The sequence below is a fragment of the Anopheles gambiae genome, chromosome 3, assembly GCF_943734735.2.
Source record: "Anopheles gambiae chromosome 3, idAnoGambNW_F1_1, whole genome shotgun sequence".
NCBI lineage: Eukaryota > Metazoa > Arthropoda > Insecta > Diptera > Culicidae > Anopheles > Anopheles gambiae.
The window spans coordinates 43,237,275-43,263,494 of NC_064602.1; the positions used below are offsets into that span (position 1 = coordinate 43,237,275).

A 26,220-nucleotide genomic window follows, 5' to 3' on the forward strand; every position below is an offset into this window, starting at 1 on the left:
AATACAGAAACCAATTAAGGCGCCGATGGCAAAGAAATAGGTGGAACCATGCTTTAAAAAATGTGTACAAAACATTAGCAAAACAAGTTGAAGAGGAAATATCCCTGATCAGAAACAATGCTTGGTCTACCAACTTAGAAAAAATGAACAAAACACGTAATAATACTAGGCTATGGAGATTTGTTCGGATCATGAATGGAGACAGTAAAACTATACCCCCAATTAAAGAACATGGAAATTTTTTACTAACAAATCCCGAGAAATGTGAAGCCTTAAAAGCTCACTTTGAAAACGCTAACAATACCACAATACAAACAAAAAGCTCTCAGGAGCGCTTAGTTAAAAAAACACTAGATGAATTCAACAACTTTCACTCCTTACCAGCTAACTTAGATAAAGAATTAATTAAACCAAAAAAACTTTGTCAAATAATTAAGAAACTACAATCAAAAAAATCAGTAGGTATTGATAACATTAATAACACAGCTATAAAGAAAATACCGATGCAGGGAATAATTTACTTGACATTTATCTTAAATGCATGCTTAAAATTATGCTACTTCCCTAATGATTGGAAAAAAGCAAAAATAATTCCTATTCCAAAACCAAACAAAGATCCCAGCGATACTAAAAACTATAGACCGATAAGCCTCTTGAGTTGCCTGGGAAAAATCTTTGAAAAACAAATTGCTGATCGCATAAAAAAACACATTGACATTCACAACATTATCCCAAAGTACCAATTTGGTTTCCAAGCTGGACTATCCACAACTCACCAATTACACAGATTAACAAACACTATAAAATCACAAAGAGACAATAAGAAGTCAACAGGATTAGCATTACTAGACCTAGAAAAGGCTTTTGATACGGTTTGGCATGAAGGATTGTTATTTAAACTTGTATCTTTCAATTTTCCTCCAAATCTGATTCGACTTATCACTTCATTTCTCAAAACGCGAACAGGCTCGGTTCACATAAATCATTTTACCTCCACACCGTTCCACCCATTAGCAGGTCTTCCTCAAGGAAGCGTGCTGTCACCGATTCTGTTTAATATTTACACATGCGATATTCCAAAAATGAAAAATGTCAAACAATACTGTTTTGCCGATGACTTTGCGATTAGTTCCTCTGCCAAATGTCCAAGAACAATTATAAAAAGCCTAAACAAAGGACTAAATGAGTATGCAAGATACTGCAAAACATGGAAGCTGAAAGTAAATGAATCTAAAACGGAAGCTATTTTTTTCTCGCGTTGCACAAGTAGAAGAAAATTGCCAGATAGAAAATTAAACATTAATAATAATGAAGTGGAATGGAAAAATGAAATTAAATATTTGGGGGTTACACTCGACAAAAGGTTAACATTCAAAAAACATATTGAAAATAGAATACTCTCTGCAACAAAAACCTTATTATCTCTATATAGCTTTACTAACAGGAATTCAAAACTAAACTTAAAAAATAAGCTTTTGCTTTATAAACAAATCCTACGACCTATATTATTATACGCATACCCAGTTTGGGAAAAAAGTGCCTCTACGCACTTAAAGAAAATCCAAGTGTTCCAAAACAAATTTCTTAAACGAATCCTTAATTTACCACTTTGGCATAGTACTAGTGACATTCATCAAAGAACAAATATGATAAAAATAATACAATATGCTGATCTACTATTAGAAAAGTATAAAACAAATTGTACGTCCAGCCCGTGGCGATTTGTAAATAGGTTTTATTAAAGTAAATAGACTAGATTATAAATTTATGTAATAGAGGAAAGATTAGTGTAGATAAGGTTTAGACTAGATTCTCTTTCGTTATCATTTTTTCTTAGACTATAAGTGCTCAATGTGACCAGGGTTTTTTTTCAAAAAAACGTTTCCCTGCAGAAGAACTCCACTCTAACGCGATGGCTGAAACATGATCTATATCATGACGTGTAAACTGTTCAATTTATCCAGTATATTGTGTAAAAGGCACAAAAGGTCTAATATCAATCAGAGCTCCACTATATTGTAATTAAAAATAGTAAACAATGAAAAAATAAATAATAATAAAAATAATAAATTCTAGGCAAAGAACTATTCTTAACGAATTGTAAATGTGAATGAAAAACAAAAATACATTTATCACAAAACGCCCAATATATAAATGAATTAATCAATCACATTCACGCTCCTTGATCATACAATGTAGACATTAGCTAACTAACTTCATTTAGCTTGTTACTACCACACCGTACCTTACTACCAACATGCATTTGCGTGCTGTGTCGGTCATATGCAAAAGCCCAATAAATAGCAATACTTCTAACCAGCAAGTAAGTAAACAAAAGCACCTAAAGCACTAAATCGACACACTTACCCTTAACGCCCCAAACTAGCACACGCCCAACGTAAATGCCCGAATCTCTAAACCATTGCACTACTTACCACATTTATCTCGTCGCTCGATAGCCCGTACGACGCACGCCACACCAACCAGGGCCAACAAGGCGATCCAGGCCGCTCCCAGCCCAACGGTAACCGTTTTCCAGACGACCGCATCGCCATCGAACGGTGCCCGGTCCGTCGTAAACGCTTCCGATTGAGTGGAGTGCACTTCCGGGCGCTTCGTTCCGGTGCAGTCGGTTCGTACGCGTCCCAACCGATCGACGGCCAGCCACTGGTGGCCAATTTCGCCGATGCCGACGAGCAGCGCCACCAGCAGTACGATTGACCGCAAATTATGCAAAGCCAGCAGATTATGGCGCCTGGAAAATGGAGAACGCATAAGACGTATGAAGCGGTACTGGGGAGGGGTAAGGATGGAATGCATATTTGCACATTTGCACATAGCCCATTTGGATGGTTGCCGTTGCGTGGCAAGGACTGAGGTTCGACGAATACGAACAGGATCATTTCGACCTAAAGATTGCTTTCCGCTCAACGCCCGTAAAATAAGCAAAAGGCTAAAGACAGTGAAGATAGACACAACTTGCTTGTGGCAATAATAAAGAGGGCGAGAAACGTGTGTTTGATGAATTGATTTGGATGAAATAGCTAACGGGTTGAATTTAAGCCGCTAATGCAAAACTCCGAAGCCATCGTCTGTTTAAGGAAAGTGATTGTTTTTGAACTCTCGAGTTATTATGTGCCAATTTTAAGCCGGACTCTTGAAATAATAACTAATCAATCATTTTCTCGTTTCTACGCATTATTATTCGTGTTTGTAATGCATGAAAAAAATAATTCAGCTTTACATATAAAATGTTCAGAAAATGTTGGCATTGAATTGCTATTGGTTTGGCAAATTGTATGTAGCAAGTCTTGAAAGCTATATCTTCACGACAACAACATGCCCGTCATGAGTTCAAGCCCGGAATAAAACGTGCCCCCATACGTAGAACTGAGTGGTACAGGCAGGCCTTGACCAACAGCGGTTGTTGTGCCAAAGAAGAAGAAGATCTTTACGATGAAATATGATTCGTCCAACAGAAGACGCAATCCTTGTAACAGGATGCATTATTTCCTTTAAAAAAATCCATAAATTACGTAACGCTCGCAGGAATAGAGAGTATTTTGAATCGTTACGTTTTGCCACCTATCAGTTTTTCTTCTTCTATTTGGCGTAAACGTCCTACGAGGACAAGCCGGCCTATACATGCTTTCAATACTTTATTCAACACCACGTAGCCGGATAGTCAGTCCTTACTACGGGGGGACGGTTCATTCCGGGCTTGAACCCATCACGGGAGTGTTATTTGATCATTCGAGTTAACGAACGTACCACGGAACCGCCACCTATCCAAATTCGTTAGTTATTCTATCCAAATTCGGCTCAATATCGATACGACGTTTTTGTGTTACGTAATAAAGTTTCGAATCGCCCTGTTCTTCTCGAGACTCAAAATCATCATGCTTTCCCGTTCTGCCAGGTTTATAGAGCTGTTATCTTATGTACAGTCTTTCCCCGAGTTACGCGACACTCGAGATACGTGAATTCGAATCACGCGAATTTTTATTTTTGGCAGTTCAGATGTCAAATCAGTACAATTTTCTCCATCAATTATCAAATCAAAAATAGTTTTTAATTTTTACAAAAGTTTTAAATCACTAAAAATGCAGAAATACCGAATTTTCTACACCGATTGATTCAAATAAGTAATACATTACATAAATGAACTAAATTCAATAAAAAATTAATAATAATCAAGTGTATTTTGGCTGTAAAGCGTGATATTAAACTTACGCGATATCCGAGTTACACGAATGTCTCCGGAACGCATTATTTGCGTAACTCGGGGAAATCTCTTCTCCTTCTTTTGGCTCAACAACCGTTGTCGGTCAAGGCCTGCCTGTGCCACTTGTGGGCTTGGCTTTTAGTGACTAATTGATTTCCCCCCATCGCAGGATAGTCAGTCCTACGTATGGCGGCACGGTCTATTTGGGGCTTGAACTCATGACGGGCATGTTGTTAAGTCATACGAGTTGACGACTGTACCATGAGACCGGCAACTCGAGGAAATACTCGATAAACACATATTCCTCCCAATTTGTCTGCCCTCGATGTATTTTCGTAAATATTAAATTATTTTGATACATTAAAAGCTCTTTTTGAATTTTATTATTATTTTTCTAATAAAATGTACACATTTCTACCATGTCAAACTTCTAATAAATATTGAAATGTTGACCCTCGAACCACTAGTATAAAATATTATTCAATAAGAATTCGCTAGTCGCGCAAACTCGAGATTTGCTATTGTGCTCGGTCCCGTACGATAGCGTATGTATTTCGGATAATTACTGTTATCCAAAAAAAACATTTTTACATTTTATTCAAAAACAATACTATTAAAAGACGAATAACCATTCAGGGGTAGAGAAGGAGAAAGAGTACGTAACAGATTGATACGCAGTCTACATTTTGTTATGATACCGGAAAAAAAGGGTAAAATTCTCCTATTTTTGCGTTACGCAATGTATGGATGATCCCTAATTAATATTTTACTTTTTGATTTTCTGTTTAAATATTATTTCTGTTCTTTTTTATGGGGATGCAGTGTAAAATTAGATTTCATTATAAATTCATCACCCAATTTCCGTGATAAGGATATCAAATTCCAGCAGTCACTTTACGCATTGAAACCATTTTTGTAATATTTCCCTTGCTAACGTTTCTGAAAAAATTATAAAAATTTCTTCTGGTAGATCACTAAATACGATAAAATTTTCGTTTTATTGTTTTAAACGATCCAAATTGTTAATATACTGGCACGAACTTGAAAACTGCCATTAGAACATTTGTTGTAATCGTTTGAAGATCTTGAAGCTTTTATTGGAATCAATACAAAATTTCTAATAAAGTAAAAACAGCACAGAAGTTTCATAATACTTGATACAAATATTGGATTTTTCAAAATGTTTGATCATCTTCAATCAATATCTTAATTCAACTTTTTCATTTATTATCTTGTTTTCTTCATAACAACAAATTTGTATGAAAAATACGAGTTTCTATAATTTCGCTGAAATCTCATAAGGAAAAACGTGCAATTAAAAATCACATATTTAATAATTGGAATCGAAATTAAATTAGTGAGTTCGAACTGCAATGCGTATTATCAAACGAATGACTGAATTGCATTGAATTAAAAAAAATGAACTATTTCTATCGTAAATATTTATTCCATTGAACGTTCTTTTTAAATACAAATATGTTCGGGTGTATTACAATTTTGAATTCACTAAAAATAACAAGATATTGAATTATTTCATATTAAATCGTATTCAAAAGACAAAACTAAAATTAGTAATTAATTTAAATGATACGCTAACATGGGCTCCAAATTCAAAACGCGTTCCTATTGCATAGGAAATAATCTACTTTTGCCTTTCCGTCAGACGCTATATAGGCGTTTAGTTTGTTCGAAACAATAATAAATCATAACAAAAAGGGGTTCCGCTTGAAGAGGGTACGTACAGTAGTAAAATGTGAAACAACCATCCACGGCCACTACATTCCCGGCAAAGCGTTCGGAAAAGCAGAACATTTACCACGAACTCTTTCCCGATTGTTTACTACCCCCTTCTAACCTCCTTCCATTTTCTCCCGCTTCGTCCCATGCGTTTAAGTAAATCTCACCTTTTCTCATACTTCACCACGATGTAACCGAGGGCAGAAAGGCAGCAGACCAACATCAGTCCACTCACCACCACATACGCCACGTTCGTGCGGTACAGCGACTGAACAACAATAACAGCTGCCGGCTGCAACCGATCGTGCCTGGACCCGACCATGGTTAGGAACGCGACCATTAGGGGCGAACTCACACCCGCCTCATCACCGTCCGCTACCCACTTGCAGACCATTTTTTGTTATGTGCCTCCCGTTTTTTTCGGGATGGAATTTTCCTTACTTGTTATTATCACTACTTTTTATTCTTCTTTCAAGATGGTTAATTTTACACGCCCTAGCGCACACATTTACATCGCGCCGGATTCACTGGGAGGTGTGTGTGCGTCTGCGTGCGTATGCAAACAATTTCCATGACACTGTTACACTGAGGCGGCTGTCCCGCGTTGGACGTACTGCGCTGATCGACTGTACAACATTACCATCGAACGAGCACCATTTGTTGTGCGAGCACTGCTTTAGTAAACACTTTTTATGGGAAACACACCCACACACACATACAAAATGGCACTAGATTTACACTCTCGAGATAACTGCCATTACTTTTGAAAAAAAAAACACTACACAGATTTGGGCAGATGATCTCACAGCTCTATCACGCTCACACTCCTGTCACACACTAGCAATTGAATGTAAAGCATCATCCATGGCAAACCGATCACTTGAAACACGTAAAATCACACACAAAATCACTTGTACGATCCCGCACGCCCCACAGCACGATCACGACTGAACCAGACTCGCACGATCGTAGACGGTTGATGCTGAAAAGAAAACAGCTGGACATTGCTTCATCGTTGGGGCGAGCGCACCACACCGCCCAAATAATAATCGCACGCATGCCCACCGAGGACGCGAACGATCGAGCGAATGTCGATCGTAGGCAAAATTTATCTGCACCCTCATGGTGGACCACCACCAGCACCGGGTGAGATGGAACACGTTCTCACCTCGCACTGCTCGTTCGGGCTGGTGAGTAGCCGGCACGCGCCATGGGCAGGCGTGCGCGCGTTTCAAATTTCACGATCACTCGAGCTGTCCTGCTGCAAGCTAGATCGAACTTCTTCTTTTGCTTGCGAGTAAGGAAGTAAATGTGTGATGACAGAGACATGATACTGAAATAACACAATTCGTGTAAATATGTGTCATGAGAGGTTGAAATTTTTGGCATTTCGTAGTTTAGTACAACACAAGGTTAAATAATGTGTTAACATTAAGTGGGAAAATATTATACATAATTTAAAAAAAAAACACATTAAAAGAAGCAATTTATTCCTTGAACTAGTTTTTTTATGAACTGGAGATCCTGCTTCTACTTGATTTTCTGAATAATGAATAATTTAGTTAAATTATTTAGGTTTAATGCTGTGCAATGATGACGAAGTTACTCAATTTAAGTCGTTTAGCAAATACTGAAACCCGCACTGCTTTAAAATTGTTAAGCTTTTTTGGAAGTTCATCAATTCAAGCTCAAGTTTAAAACCTATAAAATCTTGTTTTGTCTCAGTGATGAGATTTTCCAGTATTGTACAGTGTCATCGCAAGCCTAGGTTTTTGTTTTAGATATTAATGTTAGAATTGATTGTATGTGCTATTTTTATAATATTAGTAATAAAATATTATTAATTATAAAAGAATAATAATAATAATTATTATTATAATAACTATTACTATTATTATTATTATTATTATTATCATTTATAATTATTTTTATTATTATAATTATTATTATAGTAATGTAATATAAAAATAGCAATAACAATAATAATAATAATAATAATAATAATAATAATAATAATAATAATAATAATAATAATAATAATAATAATAATAACCTACCAATATTACAGTCAGTTATTAGATTAGAACATTTTTTAAATTATTTATTAATTGTTTCTTATGCTTTGTTCCCTATACGCTATTTTTGTGTTTTGTTATTTTTACTATTTCGTGTATAATGAAATCATAGGATATATCTTTTAAAAAATATATCGCAAGATCTCCAATCTCGTATCTCGAGTAAAATATAGTTTACCTTTCTCAAAAACAAATCAATTATCACATAAAAACCACATAATATATTCATTAAATACCGTACGATCTCGTTTGAATTTCAAAAAAAACTATACTCTATTTAAAAAAATATTTAATTGAGTTAACTCTTGCCGAGACACTCCACTGCGAACTGTTTATTTACACAGCATTAACACTGCCAACGGCAACGATTTCTGCCACGAACATTGACAGCTCGAACCAAACGATAAGCAACCGCGTGTGACGCGCTTTCTTAAGCAAATCTTAACCCAGCCAAAGCAAATCCGAGAAAAGTGTTGAAGAAAAAAAGATACACAAAATACACAGACACACTCACACACACCCGCCATGTGCACGGTACAATCAACACTTTAAACACACATTAATCATAACTCGGCTTAACCAACGCGTCAAGCTGCTGCCTATTGATTTGGACTTATATTTACAGACTCAGATCACCGCAGGTGGTTTCCCTGCGATCGTCCCTCGGGCGATGGGTGAAGTGAACCTGTCTGTCCAAAACCCCGTTACCGGGCAAGGTAGAAACGAGGATCCTCAACTTCCATCTCGTTCCTGCTGCAGCTGACAGCACGGCACCACCGCCCCACCGGAGCCGGAGCAGCATTTCCGTGTTGGCCACGCGCAAACGATGCTGTGCGAGCGCTGGTGTTTACGCATTTGAACATGAAAACGTATCCAAATATCGGTGTCTGTGTGTTTGCTTGGCTGGCCCTTCCTAAAAAGCGCGAACCGAAATGAACACATGACTCAGTGCGTGTCTTCTTCGACGGTCGCGTTTGGGAGTTGCAGACGCCGCGCAGTGATTCCACCCGCGCGGTGACGTTGCTGGCAGGCAGGAAATATCCAATTGTTTGCTCGGGGCTACATTTAGCGCGCAATTAAATGGCTGTAATCGCTTTGAAGTGTTAGGCACAGGGTTTATGTGTTTGATTTCCCTTCCCTGCCGGGTATATTTTTGACGACTAAATTTAGACTTACTTCCACACTCTTTGGAGGTTGGAGTTTGTTCGTATGCTGGGTAGGATTTGGCGGATATTATTTTGTGATCTTTGGCACTTTGAGGATGCTTTAAAATGAGTGTTTCATTCTGAACTCATGTGAATAATTATGTATGTTAGATTTAGGTCACATTTTCTCCCTGTTAAATATCATTTAATACATATGCTTTGAGTTCTGTTGCATTGAGTAGGTAAATTAAAATTATATGATTTACGCAGTGTTATTTAACTCTTTAACGACCACACGATTTTGAAGATTAAATATGTCAATAAAATACTATTGTGAAAGTAAGAAAGAAAGTATTACCAAAAAAAGATATTTTTTTTTTATTCGTTTAGAAAAATGATTTACCACAAGCGACAAAGGTTTTATTTTGACATTCTATCGATAACAATGTACATGAAATAATACTTTAACAACCGAAAAGAGTTGAATTAAAGGAACTTTAATGGGTATACGTCATATGAGTACACGCATTGTTCCACAAACAGAAAAAGACAGTTTCCTGCAAGGCCGTACGTGTCTTATTTCTCATTCGAACCGTTGCCTATTATTAAATATACAGTAAAAAAACCAAAAGGCTGCAAATGTAAGACCGGTACTTCATTTATAACACTGACGGGATAATAATTGATGTTTTGAAAAATTCACTCAACCAAAACCGCTCGTACATTTACACATACAAGTTGAAACGGTTAAAACAACTTTGATACACGATTTAACAACATGCCGAAACGACATTGTAATGCCTAGGCATAGAAATTGTGGTAATGAATGTAAAATATTGTTTTTATTTTACAAAATGCAACAAATGATTAAAAGCAAAAATTAAAAATATGTATGTTATATAAAATGGTACATTAGACATATGTATTCCTCATTCTCTTCTAACGTCCAAATTTGTGTGTGGATATTTATCTGAAGAAATATAAACATTAATGAAAACAGAAAATTATGTCATTCTAAATATTTAAATAATTCAGTAAATTTCATTCGGCTCTCACCCTAGATTTAGTAATATAAAGATGTATAAAACGAAAAACTAAACATTTTAATCTTCGATTTCAATTGTTAACTAATTGAGCCTTTAAATACGTTGGAAACGTTGCTCCATTTACAGGATCTTTAGTTCCTTAATCGATTGATGTTATTTAAAGCTTAATAAACATTAAAATAGCTAAACTATAACAAATGTACATCAAACGATAATCCCAATATTAAGAGTGCAAGTTTGAGCTAACTCGATCATTATCCCATACTTTCTAAAATCTCTCTTTAACGCACACAAACACTCACACAAACACATCTAAAATCCCATTCACACCAACAACTCGTGCAGCTTGTCGTGAAAATTCCCAACAGAACGATCCATTTTCTATCGATTCGATTTCCCACCCATCGGAACACAGTTTTCGGCACGCACACGCCAGCCGATGCCATTCGATAAGCTCCCAAATCGGCTGCTGTCTGTGTGTGTGTGTGACCTTTTCCAGGTTATAGTAGCCGCTAACGCGATGCGTAAGTCGGTATCGATAAAGACCTTTCCTGCCTTACCCTTTGCCCTACCGAGCAGTCGGAAAATGCCAGTTCCCGATAGCGCAGCCTGTAGCGACAACCATTGTTTTGCGTCGTAGTGTTTGGTGGTAGACAGGACGGTATTAGATTAACATAAATTTAACCTGCCCGAACGCCCTCCCTATTTACTTCTTCCCATACTGATTGTGGGCCAGTTTTTCCGCTATCACGATTGCACTTCGAAAGCAATAAAGCTTTCCACCTAATGGATCACATGTGCATCGTTTTCCAAACAAAAGGTGTGTGTGTGCTTGTGTGTTTGTGTGTCTGTATAAACCTTTCCTCCCATATGGTTACCGATCTATTTTTCGTCTATTTTTTTCGTTCCTGTGTACGGTTAGGTCCCATTCGAGCTCGTGCTTGGCAAACAGCAGCAGAAAGCGAATCATACGACCCAGGCATGAAATCACAACTCGATGCGAAACAATGCAAGAGGTAACCGAAAGGGACTCGTAAATCCGTTCCATGTGTATTTGGGCAGAGATTTTCCAGGCAGAGAGTGTTTATTAAGTATTTAGTGTGTCTGTGACCCGCGAACGGGACCAAAACCCGTGGGTAGAATGTACCAGCGACCTTAAGCTGTACTCGGAAATGTGTACAACCGAGCAATTTAGAGCGAAAGATCGATTCAATGCCTTAAAGTATTAATGGTACAACAGCAAATGGGAAAATTCCTTCCATCGCTTGTAAGCAACTGATTACACTCAGCACTGCACAGGCACATAAGTTGAGCTTTTGGGAAAAGCTTGTTTCGGATAATTCTAAATATAGCCCAACATAGTAGGCTAGAATTAGAGAAAAAGAGCGAAGAGTTATTTGTTCAATTGTCACCTTAAACACAAACAACAAAACAACACAATTTTGCTGCCAGCGCTGCCCAAAGACTTTATTTAAAATTGTGTGAAAAACTAGTTCCGTTTCATTTACACAGCACACACCGCCCGGTTGCATATTCGCGCACTGCGTCCCGGTGCGACCGAATGGAAGTTTGCTATTTTTAGCTGCATTTTCACATTCGCTGGACACCACACGAACACACACACACACACAGCGTTATTTGTATGTGTACGCTTGTTGTGTTTTGTAGTGCGGGCGGCATTTTTTGTTTTCTTCTCGCGAAAAGTAGGTGCAAACGAATGCACCACGACAATGGGCTGATCCTCCCTTCCCTCCAGGGGCGACACGTGGTTGGAAACGAGGCCGCGGGAAGATCTTTCGCTGGGCCGCGTAATGCTCTGACCTTGCATGGATTGCGGGCGTTGAAGCCGCACACGCGTCGGTGCCGATGGCGTCAAACGAGTGAAGTTCACGCGTACGCAGCAGCATTCCGGAATTCCAAGGTTTGAGGTGGGGGGGGGGGGGTGGAAATTGGGTCAGCAAAATGGAAGCAGAAGGGATAAAAATAAATACACACTCACACACACACACACACACACGAATTGTCGATCGTGGTCGGGCGGATCAGTTTGTAGCTTTTGTCTTCTGTAGTTGGATTTATTTTTGTGCAATATTCAAACCGTCCGCCCGCGGGATGGAAAGCTGCACTTTCCACCTGTTTCACAGGGGATTGGATCGCATACAAATTGAAATTGAAATCGAAGGATGGAGTGAAGGGCGAGATGGGGGGATGTGAAACGTTCCATACTGGAGATTTGGATTAGAATCGTTGCCCACATGAAACAAAACCATTTTGCTGGCGTTGTATGGGGGAGTTTAAAAGCGGATGGAAAACAACGAAAAAACATACGGCTTAGAATACGTAGAATAGAATGCATGACGCACAGCTAGAAAGGCACTGTCGTCGTAATGCATCACATGCACAGGCAAGTGCATTGCGACACTGTACGCAACTTTACTCATGACTCAAGGACTACAGCTAATTCGAATTTCTGTACGTTACTGATCACTTTGTACACTCAATTCGATGAAATGGGCGGAAAACTCAGTGGAAACACTGTGCTCACAGGAGCTAATCAATCGACGCAATACACACACATACGCACAAACTATCACTTTGTATTTCCGTTGCAGTGTCCGTTAAATCACTGCTAACAATTAGCTCCGGTTTACCACGTCACCACGTCATCAACCACAAGCTGTAACAATACTGTGACCATCGTTTGGCTGTCCTTTTACCCACCCCCAAGCACACACACACACTCTCTGGTCGGGAAACCGTCCAACCACCCGTTCGGAACCGCGGTCAACAGGTTGACTGACTGATAGTGAGCGATTGACGCTACTCGACTGGACCGAAATACCGGAAGGCCCGATCTGCCGGTACAGGCTACGATTACAGCCGTGAAAATGCAATTTGCCGACCAGACCAGCGCGAAACACCGATCGGGCTTAATTAGATTAGCTGCTGGTCGTTTTCCGAACACAGTCAAGGGGACCATATGGCGAGTATGTGTGTAGCGTTTGTTTTTGTGTCTGCTGTAAGTAGAGCAGAAAGTTGCAGCAATCAGAACCTGGAAGGTGTGAAAATCGTGTGACGAAAAGATGTGTTATGCTCTAAGAACAAGGCAATAATGGAATTTAAAATCTAGTTCGATTGTGATGCTGCTGCAAGATGGTGAAATATGACGTCACATTTTTTGGTATTTTTTATTTTTTATTCTATTTCATCTCTGATAAGTATTATTGTAATCATGTTCTAACCTTTGCTTGCATTTTTCATGTCGTTAGGCTAAAAAGTCGTTGCAGCCCACTTCAAAGTAACGATTTCTTATTCAAACTGCTCGAATTGCATTGTTGCTGTACAATTCGAGCATTTGTGCTCGATTGCACCACACTGAACGAAAACTTCTACCAATTGGACAAAACAACGTAGCCACGCAAAAAAAAAATGACACACCAAAACACAACAAACCGCTGTCAACCAAGCAAGAGCCCGCGCTTGGTGCTCGCCACTTTGGTAAACACCATTTTGTGCGTCCGTCTTCTTTTATACCGTGCATCATTGAATTGTGCTTTTAGTCACGATGGAGCTCATCAATCCTAGTCCATCGACTCACCAGACTACTGTGGCCGATAAGCTACGCTCGAAGGATGCGGCCAGACGGTTCAAGTACGGTTCGCCGAAGCTGGTCGATATGATGCGTGAGGTAAGGCTGTTTTTGGTGCTGTTCAGGCACCCACCAAATCCGATCCGAATAATCGCAACTGTCCATCCACTTTTCAGAAGTGTCGCATCCGCATCAAGGAAGCCCGCAACGATCAGTTCCTCAAGAAGCGAAACATTCTGCTGGAGGAGAAATCTTTTCTAGCATCGATTGTACGCGAGGAGCTGTCGGAGCTCGAGCACGACATTGCCCTGCAGGAGCTGATCTACAAGGAGCTGATGGAGGACGCGGAACAGTGGCTGTTTTACGAGCAGGCGGAAAACTATCTCATCGACACGTACGACACGGACGCCGTGTTCTGTCCGATCTGCGAGCATAGCGTGCTGCAGCTCGATAGCGCCGCGAAGCTGCTCAACTGTTCCTGCGGTGTACGGCTGCGGTACGCTGGGACAATGGAGGATTTCAATAAGCTGGTGTCGGATACTATCGCTCAGCACGCGGCGGCGCGTTGTGCGAGCAATTTACAGTTTTTCACCGAACCCATCGTGGATGTAGATTTTGTGCAGCTGAACGCTTTCTGTCTCGGCTGTGACTATTACCGTGAGCTAACGAGCTAAGGGCATACTAGGGCGAGGAGAGTTTTGTTTTTTTCTGTGTATTGTTTTTGTATTACGTTTTGCTTTTTAAATTGTGTTGTCTATTAGTCCCCCGTTTGCGTATTGATAAGCTACTGTTGTATTTACTGCGACACTTCCTCAAATCGGCGATTTAGGCAAACCATAATTGTATAATAAATGTATGTTTGCACTTTGGAAATGGTGTGATCGATTGCAGTCGTTTTTTACAAGTAATGAGCTTCTTCTAACGTTCTTCTTCGCGATAAGTTTTTTGTTCCTTTTTTTAAATCCATCTTTCTAAAAGTTCTTTTATCATGTGCGATATTATCGCAAAAATTCTTATATTTTTATGGATACTAGGAACAAGAAAAAACGCTTCCGATTATGAAAATTTTACCCAAATTCGTTTCATAAACTGTCATTCCATTTTTTCCCATGTCCGCTTGACCTCCGTGTGTGCCGCACCGCGGGCACCGTACGTCACCGTCAAAGGAATGCTTGACAGCTGATCTGTGTGCCGAAACACAACCAAAACACACGCATACACGCAGCGCGAGAAAGACGAAAATTAATCGACACTTGCACCCTCCAGCCCAACAACAACGCACAGCTTAACTTCGCCCTCAGCCGAAACAACAGCAACATATGCAGCTCGCAACGCCTCCTCTACCCGTTGCTGCTGCGGTGCTGCTGGCCCTGCTGGTTCCATTTCACTTAGTGCAGTGTTGGGTCGTTCGGGGCTCAGTTTCGTGTCGCTCGTCTCACTCTCGCTCTCCGTGCTCCATCGGTTACGCCACTCGCGGTAACTGTGTGTGAACCCCATCCATACTGCGTTTGTGCTCCGTCGCGCATCCGCGGTTCTGTGTTTGCGGGAAATCGCGAGAAGATCGCTGTGCCCAGTCCGCGATCTTTCCTCCCGCGCGCGCGCCAGTGTGGCTAAGGTTATCAATGTCGTCGTGGTCGTGGCCGTCGTCATCAACCTGAAAGTGTATGTGCGCCTGTTGCGTCCGGAAGGGGATCCCACATCGTGTGTCAGTATTGCGCGGATCGGTCGCGTTTCCGTGAGTCTGTGAATGCTGGTGCGGGAAAATACGCACTCCTCGATCGCTCCAAACGTTTCCCTCGTTGCTGCAATCGGGAGTGAAGCGAACGAAACGATAAAGAACATAATCGAATGTTCCACGCGAATGTTTGGTATCGCGTCTGGTGCTGCTGCTGCTATCTCTCGCCCTCCGTCATCGGAGTCGTCATCGGCGAGTGGGTACGGGCCCCTTGGCAGAACATCGAGCAGCCTCTCTTTCGGACGTTGTCTCACTACTCTCTGGGAACTTTCCATAGGGCACGCTTTGCTACTGCTAAGCGCATCCGTACTTTAAGGCATCTTCTCCCGCTGGCATGCCGTGCAGGAAGTTAGTTAGCTGATTTCCGTCTTTACAGTACAGTGCGTTCGTGTGTGTGTTTGTGTATGTGGGGCTGTGCAGTGTGGCCAGAGAAAAGAGATAGTGGCGACACGCGACACCAACGGCGCACAGTGTGTTCGCGGACGCGCACCCGAGAGATTAGAGCTGGTTTGGGTTTTCACCTCAGCAGCCTCAGAGCGCCAGAATGGCCGAATGGAGAAAGTCCTTCGGTTACATTACTTGCATTTTGGCGTGCATGTGTACGCGCTAGATCATCCAGCAGTAGTAGGTCATGCCATGTCGGGCAGTGAAGAACAATAAGCGTGTGTGTGCGACCTTCCCGAACCAAACGGGAGAACCACAGTGCAGTGCAATTGATCTGTGATAAAGTGTGAAATTACCCGCAGGACTACAATCACCCTGCCTTCCTGTTCGTCCTGTTTTGTAATTTCACTCGCTCCGTTTGTGTGTGTGTGTGCGGTTTGACGTCATTGAAAAGAAATTTGATCATCATCTTCTCGGTGGAGAGCAGTTTGTTTTGCTGCGGATTTGCGCTTCATCAATGTCGTCATCGAAGTAACAGTTGAGTGTGTGTATCTATGTGTCTGTGTGCGTGTCCGTGCCCGTGAACCTTCGCGCAGCGTGTTTGTAAGTGTGTGTGTGTTAGTAGAATTGTTTTGATTTTAACAACAGCTCCGAGTCAAACGTAGTTTGCCACAAATCCGGGTCTACCATCGTCGTGGCCAGTGTGTGTGTGCGTGTTGAGTGCGAGTGTTTCTGTGTGTTTGTAACGAAATCGGTGTGCTTAAAATTGGCCGATTGCAATGACGCCCGGACCAACAACCAAGATGGATCGATCGATGCTGACGGGTGGTGGGGGTGGCGTCGGATCGACCACCGGCACCGAGGAGCGGAAACGGTGCGGCGAAACGATCCACTCGGGCCAGTTCATGGTGTCACACTTCGAAACGGAAGGCGCCGAAGACGATGATGACGATCTGGGGATGCAGATGGAGGAAGTGAAACCGACGGATCTCATAACAACCGACAGTGCCAGCGTAATACGACCGGTGTCCGTCTCCGGTGGCCTTTCGGACGGGGCGTCCGTCGTCAGTGGGGCCGGTGCGCTTGCACCGATGGCCAGCATCGGTTCGACCGAACCCCAGAACCAGCTGGCCCGGTATGTGCCGAAGCATGGCGGCAGTCGGTCCACGGTTTCGCAGGTCGAGATCGATACCGACCTTTCCACCGTGTTCAATACGCTCAACGTGACGTACACGTAAGTTGAAGACCAATTCGATGACGGATCGGGTGTCTTTCCCACTTTTATTTTTTAGTTCCTAACTTTGAACCAACCTTCCATTGGCTCTGGGTTGGCATCCCTGCTCCCTTACTACTGCTGCAAGGGATAGTAAGAAACCGGCTGATAAGCGTCCGATTAGACAAAGCGATAGAAAACCAGACGAATAGCAGCAGCGCCCTTCGTAGACGATTGGAGTTGAATTGTCGGGGCTTATCAGAAGCCCGTGGCTGAGTACACAGCGAAAAATGCCTCGAAGAGCAAGTGCGTTAAAGTGTGCGTGCTGGTGGCCGGTGCACCAAGGAGCGCAATCTCCACTCCGGACCGTTCGTCATGCTCCTAAACAAAGACCGATCGCATAGTTCGATTAGAATGGGGCACAGCCCAGCACAGCACTAGAGAGGCACGAATGGCTGGAACGCTGAGGAAGCGAGCATGATTAGGAAGATTGTGTGTGACGATCGCGCAGTTGCGGGCGCATTGCGTTCCGCAAAAAGATCGATTGCCATTTCGCAGCTCTAATCGCAGCTCCGATCGTTTGCTTATTGTTTTCAAAAGTGCACGACGCTTGTTGAACCCTCCCCAGACATTAGAGGTCGCTTTGTAGGGCATGCGTAAAGCATCAACTTTAGGAATCAAATGTAATTATTACTACTATACAGCATACATATTTTTTGTTTTCTTAACTCCTTAAAATATTTTAAGTAGAAATACAACCGGGCCATTGCTAATGAAAAAAGATGCATTTTTAATTTTTTTTATAAAAGTATCTAGTGAGTTGATCTATCTGGTCACCATTGGCTAGTAATTTGGGACATGAAACTAGACCCGTAACTGGATCGTTGAAGATGATGCCATGGTTCTTGAATAACAAGTACCTTGGCTATAAGGGACTAGAGTAATGGCTTGGAAGCGAACCAGGATAATGAAATGACAGGAATAAAGATCGGTACCGGGAAACATTAACCGATATGATGATCCTGTCTAAATCATTAAACGGCATAGACATTCAAGGGTAATTGTATTAGTTGGTCTTGTAGAAGTTGGAAAACGGGTCAATAATAACTAATTTGCCCGCGACAGTGTATCTTATGAATTGGATTATCTGGTCCATATTTTATATGCTCCTATACGACGTTCAATAGTGAATATTTCACGAGTTCAGAAAATTATACTAAGCAGTTTTGCGAGCTCAAGGCTATTGCGGATGAAGCTAATACGATTGGCAAACGTTTGAATGGACCGTTATACTCAAACAACCCAACAATGAAACAATGTGAGAAGAAACAAGACGCAACTGAAAAATTAATTTTGATGAACATGTATCAGTGTTGACTTTGACCCAATATCAGATATGGGCCAGACACTTGTACAGGAATTGTATATTAATCTGTTAAAAGCCGGCAACACGATCATGTGCCTGAATTGTAATAGCTCTATTTAAAAATAGGGTTAAGTATCTGCAGGTAACGATGAAAACCTTCCAATTTGCTGCGGAGCTAGTAAGCAGGAGCATATCAACTATTATACACTAAAGAGCCCAACATTGTATATAAATTTAAATTAAGTACAAAAAATTCTTCATGAGCGTATATTGGAATTTTGGATGCCAGTTGGTAATGGCTATTAACTATGATCAATTCTTCTTCTTCTTTTGGCTTAACAACCGTTGTCGGTCAAGGCCTGCCTGTACCACTTGTGGGGTTGGCTTTCAGTGACTTTTTAATTTCTCCCCATAGCAGGATAGTCAGTCCTACGTATAGCGGCACGGTCCATTCGGGGCTTGAACCCATGACGGGCATGTTGTTAAGTCGCACGAGTTGACGACTGTACCATCAGACCGGCCCAAATGATCAATATTACATGTTATATTATAGAAATGTTTGCAAACAGTTATATTACTCTTCTTTTTATAGAAGTTTTTGAGACTTGTTAGCACTACCTAGCCGGATAGTCAGTCCTTGCTAGTGACGGACGATCCTGTTGTCAATCGATTTTATCCGGCCTTGTAGGAACCAACGAATCTTTTAAATGGACCACCGGATCACAAATTATTTGTTGAATAAAGCTCTATATTGTGTCGGATATTTGAAGAGTTTACATCAATAATAATCAAAGAGAAACATCAAACCAATGTTCATGCTAAATTTTCGCAAATATTCTAATGCAGTTCCCAAAAATTGCGTGGAATTAATAATAGGTGTGTTTTTTTTTACTTTTACTCTGAAATTAGTTTAACATGCATTTTTGTCTAATTAAATTCTTTTAGAAGAAGTTTTAGACAAATAAGCTGATGTGCATACATAGAGAAAATCATATAATATTAATAATATCCTGTCCAGTCACTGCCCGGCAAATCTTGCATATGCCGATGATCTTAAGTTTTTTACTGTAGGCAAAGACACAAGCGACTGTCAGCGCCTGCAAGAAATGCTTGCCCTATTCGGAGATTGGTGTAGCCAAAACCGATTAAAGCTGTATCCAGACTATATCCTTCACTAGAGCACATCACCCGATCAGACACAATTATTTTATCTCTAATACCTCGCTAACGCGCACTACCAGCCTACGAGATCTTGATGTCCTTCTAGATTGTGAGCTAAAATGTCATAATCATCTTGAAAGTTTTATCTCCAAGGGCTATCAAACACTGGGACTTATAATGAAAATTTGTAAAGAGTTTCACGATCCTATGTGCCTAAAAGTCGTACACTCCGCTATCGTTCGGTCCCTCCTACAATATTGTTGTGTAGCATGGTGACCCTTAGCAGACCGCTCAATCAATTGCCTGGAAAGTATTTAGCGCAAGTTTACTAACAGGGTCCAACCTCCTTACTATCAACGGTGCCTATTGCTTGGTTTGGAGTCGCTTAATGTTAGGAGAAAAAACATGCAGCGTGTATTCGCATTTCGGTTCCTTTTTTTTTTGTTTTATACCATCTAGGATAGTTAGGACTAATTTTTATGTTTGCCCCGATCGAACGAGGACCCTTTACGGACAAAGCAGCCCTTTCGAATTTAATATTTCTACGCCAGTGTTCAAAAAGACGATCTTTGATCGTCAGCGTTTTCGTTCTAGTAGTTTATAAGTATTAGTTAAGCTATTTGTGTAGACCTGCGGAGGTCCGACAATTTATCCAATTAAATTAAATTAAATATGACCTGATCAGACCAGGCTTAAAATCTGCAATTAAAATATTTGTACACATTTGAAACTGGCCAATTTGAACAGAGAGATGTGTTTTCGTTCGAAATCGTCTTACCGGTTATAAATGATAAGCGGTGGGGGAATCCTCCATTCCCACAAACAACTCAATTCTTCTTCACGATTAGGGTAGCCCAGTTTAAGCCATCCAAAGAAAATACAATTGATTCGTGGGTCTGCTGTTGCAGTGTCCGCATAGGCGGGCAATGTTTGTGCGTGTGGTTGAAAGGCGGCACAGTTTGCACACACACACACACCCTACCGATAACCTGTGGCCAAACCGGCACGACCCTGGCTGCATACTTTAAAGATGCTGTGGATGCAAACAGTTGGTACCATGTGCTCCGCCGACAGAAGCCACTGTTTGTGTGCCTGTGTTGGCCTGCAGAAAGGGCACAGGCGCCCATCTCGGGGTTCGGGTTGATGGGCCCGTCTCGGACCGCCCGTAAGCGTAGGCAAGTGCTCACATATATTTATAACACGCACCAACACAGGTCACTTGAGACCCGGCGTCTACAGGCAGCTGCTGCCTCGTACACCAACACAACATCCATCACAGCTGATGCTAACGATGGACCCGAAATCGGATCATTGCCGCCGCATAATCACCCAGCTGGTGCGTGTCATTGCATCATCGGCGTGTATGAGCGATTGGCGACGAGCAAGCGAGAACAAAAAAAAAAGGACGCGCGCGGTTATCATGGACTTTCAACCCTCAGCGCTGGTCAAAAGTGTGCGCTACAGCCCTATCGGGACCGCTCGCTGGCTTTCCGCATCCCAAAAGGCAAGAACGCTACGGCACAACGGCATGCAAGGAAATTGTTTACGCACGCGCCGAGCACGGTTTAAGCTAATGCAAAAACAAACAAACTGGATAGGTTCCATATCCTTGAACATAATCGCAAAGGTACAGTAAGATAAGCACCTACACACAGTAAGAGCAATGTAACAGTGGTTAGAATTTCACCACTATTTCACCATCAAGCCACACCTTCGGGAACCGTTTTTGCCGTAATTGCGCAACAACAAGGGTAGGAAACAGAGCAGCAGCTCTACAAAATGAACCGGATTTAACTGGACGCGCCATGCGCGAACTCCACTGTTGCTGCTACGCCACACCTCCAGTAGTGAGAGCACATTTGTTAGTGCGCGCTTATATAGCGTGGCCTTTCTGTACGCAGCTCAGACATCCCCTGTACGTCACCGCTGTCGCGGTGCGGAAAAATAACCCCGAGGCAATAAAAAAACTGTTTGTCTGAACGTATTTTTAGGCCCATTCGGCGGGGGACGCACGCATGTGGAGAGTTCTGATGTACTCTGCCCGCCTGTGCGCTGATTAGAGCTACACGTTTGGCGCGATTTATTTGCACGGACAAACGTTACGTACGCGGCGGTAGTGCGTTTCATGCGTTACTACACAAACCGTTCTTACTGTGCGCGGGATGGCAACGCGTTTCATTTACACAAGAAGGTCTATAACGCAACGCAAGGTTTTGAATGCTTTTTATGTGGGATAGATAAGCGTGAACTTATCCAGAGATCATATACATCCTAACGTTTCCGGAGGAGTTTAATTCACAATTAGAATAGCATTTTTCTTTAGCATTGGCGAAATGTGAATGGCAGTCCTCCGGACAGTTCGATGTGGTCCCATCGATTACATTCGCTTTTGGGGTGGATTCACCTTGTTGGTATGATGGAGAAATTTATTTTTAGCATCACTTCGCGTCACTTTTCTCACATCGGTATTGGTTTGGCTATTTGCTTTTTTCCTTTCCGTCGCCTAGCGTAACCAAACAACAGCATGCCCGTCTGTTTGTATCGATTGCAAAGCCGGTACAAAGCGGTTCAATGCTATGCTATATGTAGTTATTGACAAACGGGTTCGTCTAAGCAGAAAAAGGCTACTCTTTAAGCGTGAACATATAGGAGATATGTAGAGGTGGAGAAGAAACGCTTGATATTAGTATTTAAATGCAAAACTTGTCAATGCACGGTGGTCTATTCGATAGATGCGTCCGCTCCGATCAATCGCTTTACAGAATCCCAATCGTACCGATATCCCTTTAGTTACATATCAGGCTGCGTGTTATATTAATACACTGTTTTCCGGGTCAATTTCTAATGTGAACGGCATTATTCAACAATCACGGAAAGTTTTTTCAACAGTCCGGCTGTCACAAATAATGACAGCTGTTGAAAAACATCCTGCAAATTTTTAATAATGCTGTCCTCAATTGAAAACTGATACGGAAAACAGTGTAAGTCTCTGACGTCTGTATAGGTCGGTATGCCAAAAAGAAGAATACAAATTAGCTAATACATATTTATAATGATTGGGAATGGCAGTGTTATGCTATTAATGGTTCTTTTCAGCAAAACCGTCACATTCCTATCGTACGCCGTTCGATCGAATGTCTCTTGAACGCGACAGCAATATGCCACACGCGATTGCCATATAACATTATGGTGACAATAACCTTCAACTGGTCACAGATACGGCAGCAGGCACCGGTAAAGCTTATCTCAGCACCACACGAATTGCTAGTCACAATGCGTAATCGGAATGTCATAAACTACTATTCCGGTATGAGATGCCCCTTAAGAACCTGGATGCAATGAATCAACACTTAATCCAGGGCCAGAACCCAACTCGCTTGCTGTTGCCAATCTCTAGTAGTTGCAAAACAAGTCCATTACACTACGCCTCCGTGTTTGGCATTATTACGCATTTAGACGTTCTCCCGTCCTATTTCGAAAACACCCAACTCGAACCAACTCGAAGTCCACCGCACCCGTTTGCGATGGCGCACGGCGCTTAGATGCGTTGTACCGAGGTATGCACCACGACCAGAGTTCGCGCGCGCCCTACACTCGCATGTGTGTGTGCGGTGTTTTTTGGCATCATCCGCTCCCCTAGTACTCGCGCAAAGGAAAAAATGTAAAGAATGCATCAAGTCACGTATGTAGCCATGTATTGGTGCCATTGCACTTGCCTCTGCACTTGTCTTCGCAGTGTATTTGTGGGTTGCAGTGGATTTGTTTTGATAAAGTGTGCATTAGTGCTATCACACTTCCACACAGGGAACACGCTTACATAGAAGCCAACAGGCGCGCCCTTGCACACGCCAATAAAATGCAATGGATGCAGCGGTGCATAGCACACCCCCTCAACTCCGTCTCGCGATGTTAGAACGGGCCTTTCGGTGTGTCAGTGTGTTAATCTAACAGGCAGCAGTACCACCAACAACAAAAACTGTAACTTCGTCGCTGCTGGGGGCACGACTCGCTCTGCCGTGGCCTGCACGTGGTTGTTATTGTTGTCGAAGGCTTGATCTAACGGATCCGTGGTGGCAAGATCGCGCATTGGCGTGATGCGGCACACAAACACTCCCCTCCGTGTATCATAGAAACAGTAGTGCGGCCGTAGATGTTGGGGGTATGTGAAGTGTTGTTTGCACGTCATCCGCCAAGCTGCACCGACGACTGCACTCGAAACTGCGGTTAGCTGATTGATCACGGTGGAGTTCAATTGGTCGGCTCACGTGCACTGGTTCTGATGATAAAACGTATCAACTTACGGACGGTTTAACATATCATCCAATTTCAATATGTTTTGCTTGTTGAGGTTCGTGCTCAGAATTACACATCCGTGGTTTATTACATTCATTTGAAATAATGAGAAAATAAGTTTGAAGCTCTTTTTATTCAATTTTATTTTAATTTTAGTGTCAAATTACCAGCCAAATGTCAGTAATTCGTTTATAATTTGTTTTTTTTATAGTTTTGTATAACGCGTGTTATGATTATTTTATAGAAAGTCCTAATTTAAGGTTGGACTTTATTGGACTGCATAAAATTAATTCTTCAAGATGAAGCAAAAACAAAATCCAAAATTGAAAGAAATTGCAACAAATATATCGATAATATTATTTGTGAATTTGATTGCATTGTAGTTCATTCTAGTAGCAAAATGGCTTTTCTTAGTTTGCATTACATCCATGCTACCTGCAATCAAAGCTTTGGCCCGTTATGATAGAAGCTCATCCACGCCTGTAGTACGGCCATGCAGGGGCAATATACACCACCACCCCCAAATGGCAAGTACTTTATATCGCAAAGCTACAAAGTAACACTTATCGCTACATCGTCTGGTCTAACTCTAGGCGTTTCTTTCCGCCAAAAGCACACATTTGCGCGTTCCTATATTACCCGCTTATCGACCATTTCGACAGCCGTCCCAGACGTTACCGTAGCGTCTGCTGGTTGTCAGACTCCCTCGGTCGGCACACGGTGTGCAAACATCGGTGACGTATCACAGTGTCAACAATATCTTCTATTCTACAGCTCGTGATGGCTAGATTCTCCGGGATTGTAGCAACTCATGCTTCTAATTGAGCAGATTGGTATGTTTGTTTAACGATCTCGCGATTGTGAAGGCTTTCAATAGCGCAGTCTTCCGCCCTAGCTGGGCTGAAAAGATTCGGTGATATAGTTGTTATAACTGTCTCATCATTCAAGCACCATTGCGCGCCATCATTCTAATTGCTGCTAATTGGCGTTTCTTTCGGGTTTTGGCCGGTTTTTGACACTCTGAGTTTCTGTGTACTAGCTATAGTTAACATGGATAATAATTGAAGCAAAGTAAAAGTTTCGCGCCTTCCGCACTTGCTTTATCGTTAGGAGCAACTTGTATCAATGTCTGCCGGCATTTCTTATCTTTCGTAAGGTGGTGAAATAACACTGAGAAACGTGCTTTTCAATGGAAATGAGGAATGAGGAATCCGAGTAACTACGTTACCATAAAGCAGCGAACAATCGCTGAGCAATCTAATTATATTTCTAAGATTTCTTTTTATTTCAATTATTTACCAACTGTAGTATGGCTTCGTCTCGCGGCGCTCAAATCACAGTCTCTTGTAACTCTGGTCTGGTGGAGCTAACCTCTCGTACGTTTGCTACTTTCTTTCCAGGCAAAAGCTAACGTCGCCCAAATGGAACCCCTTCAAAGGCATCCGGTTGCGCTGGAAGGAGAAGATCCGCCTGAACAATGTTATCTGGCGCTGCTGGCATATGCAATGTGAGTTTCCATGTCCCTTTTTCCTTGTCTATCTTATCCAAATTTCTCCAGATGGCTTCTTAGGGACACAAACTGCACCGTTCGTGTTGCCCCGTGCCATGTTTACCCATCAACTTAGCCCTCCGGTTGCGTCCGTTCGTCTGCACTCGTACCATGGAAAGATTATGCCATATTTACCTTAAAGTCTTGCTCTCCCTGTCTCTCGGTCTCTTCGTCTCCCGCTATCTCTGAAGAGCTTTGCCTGCCCGTTACAGAATATCGACTTAAAATAAATCGTGTCTACGTCGCAATCGTTCGCATCTTCACGCGGGCAAGACACCCGTATAGTGTAAGATAAACAATCAAAGTATCGCGTGACAAGGGGCCGGTTCACTCCCCACCCGAGGACCATCGGTAGAAGACCTAATCCATCCTCAATTGCTGTGTCCATCGGTCGTTCCGTTGCCCATGTACCACCGTTCTCTTGCCTCTCATTCCGCAAGCTCTCCTGCGGAGTGGACTCCAGTCGAATGTTCGAATTCGCAGGTGCTATCTGGTTGATAACGAGTTTGGTTCCACTGCCATGGGACAATGTTGCATAAAAATTAGGAAAAACACATACACTAAAAAAACAAAACCCCATCAACAGTCTTATCGCAGCAATGTCCCGGTTTGATCCGGTTTATTTTTTGGCATAATCAACCGAACTCCCCATACGCTGCAATTGGATGCAATTTCATCTAATCAACATTTAAATCCTTCCTG

General features: G+C 41.9%; 3 protein-coding genes across 5 annotated transcripts in view; 2 read left to right on the forward strand and 1 right to left on the reverse strand.

The window, feature by feature from the left end:
- Positions 1-13,173, reverse strand: part of LOC3292067 (ATP-binding cassette sub-family C member Sur) — an 85,504-nt gene extending 72,331 nt beyond the window's left edge. For 2 of the 3 annotated variants that reach the window (XM_061655319.1, XM_061655317.1), the window contains exons 1-3: positions 12,950-13,173; positions 6,130-6,944; positions 2,436-2,755 (exon numbers count right to left, since the gene is read on the reverse strand). In XM_061655319.1, the coding sequence (XP_061511303.1) occupies positions 2,436-2,755; positions 6,130-6,356 (547 nt within the window). In that variant the 5' untranslated portion in view covers positions 6,357-6,944; positions 12,950-13,173. Of the gene's footprint in view, positions 1-2,435; positions 2,756-6,129; positions 7,057-12,949 lie in introns of those variants that run through there. The other variant, XM_061655318.1, reaches the window with a different exon arrangement.
- Positions 13,174-13,668: 495 nt separating this feature from the next.
- On the forward strand, positions 13,669-14,690 carry LOC1279214 (RIP-like protein). Its single transcript, XM_318896.5, has 2 exons — positions 13,669-13,916; positions 13,994-14,690. Exons 1-2 carry the CDS (start codon positions 13,794-13,796, stop codon positions 14,489-14,491), a joined length of 621 nt encoding a protein of 206 aa, XP_318896.4. The 5' UTR covers positions 13,669-13,793; the 3' UTR covers positions 14,492-14,690.
- Positions 14,691-14,992: 302 nt separating this feature from the next.
- LOC5668072 (protein WBSCR14 homolog) overlaps positions 14,993-26,220 on the forward strand; it is a 51,404-nt gene continuing 40,176 nt past the window's right edge. Inside the window, exons 1-2 of the mRNA XM_061655322.1 lie at positions 14,993-17,170; positions 25,370-25,476. Coding sequence (XP_061511306.1) covers positions 16,716-17,170; positions 25,370-25,476 — 562 coding nt within the window. The 5' untranslated portion in view covers positions 14,993-16,715. The remainder of the gene's footprint in view (positions 17,171-25,369; positions 25,477-26,220) is intronic.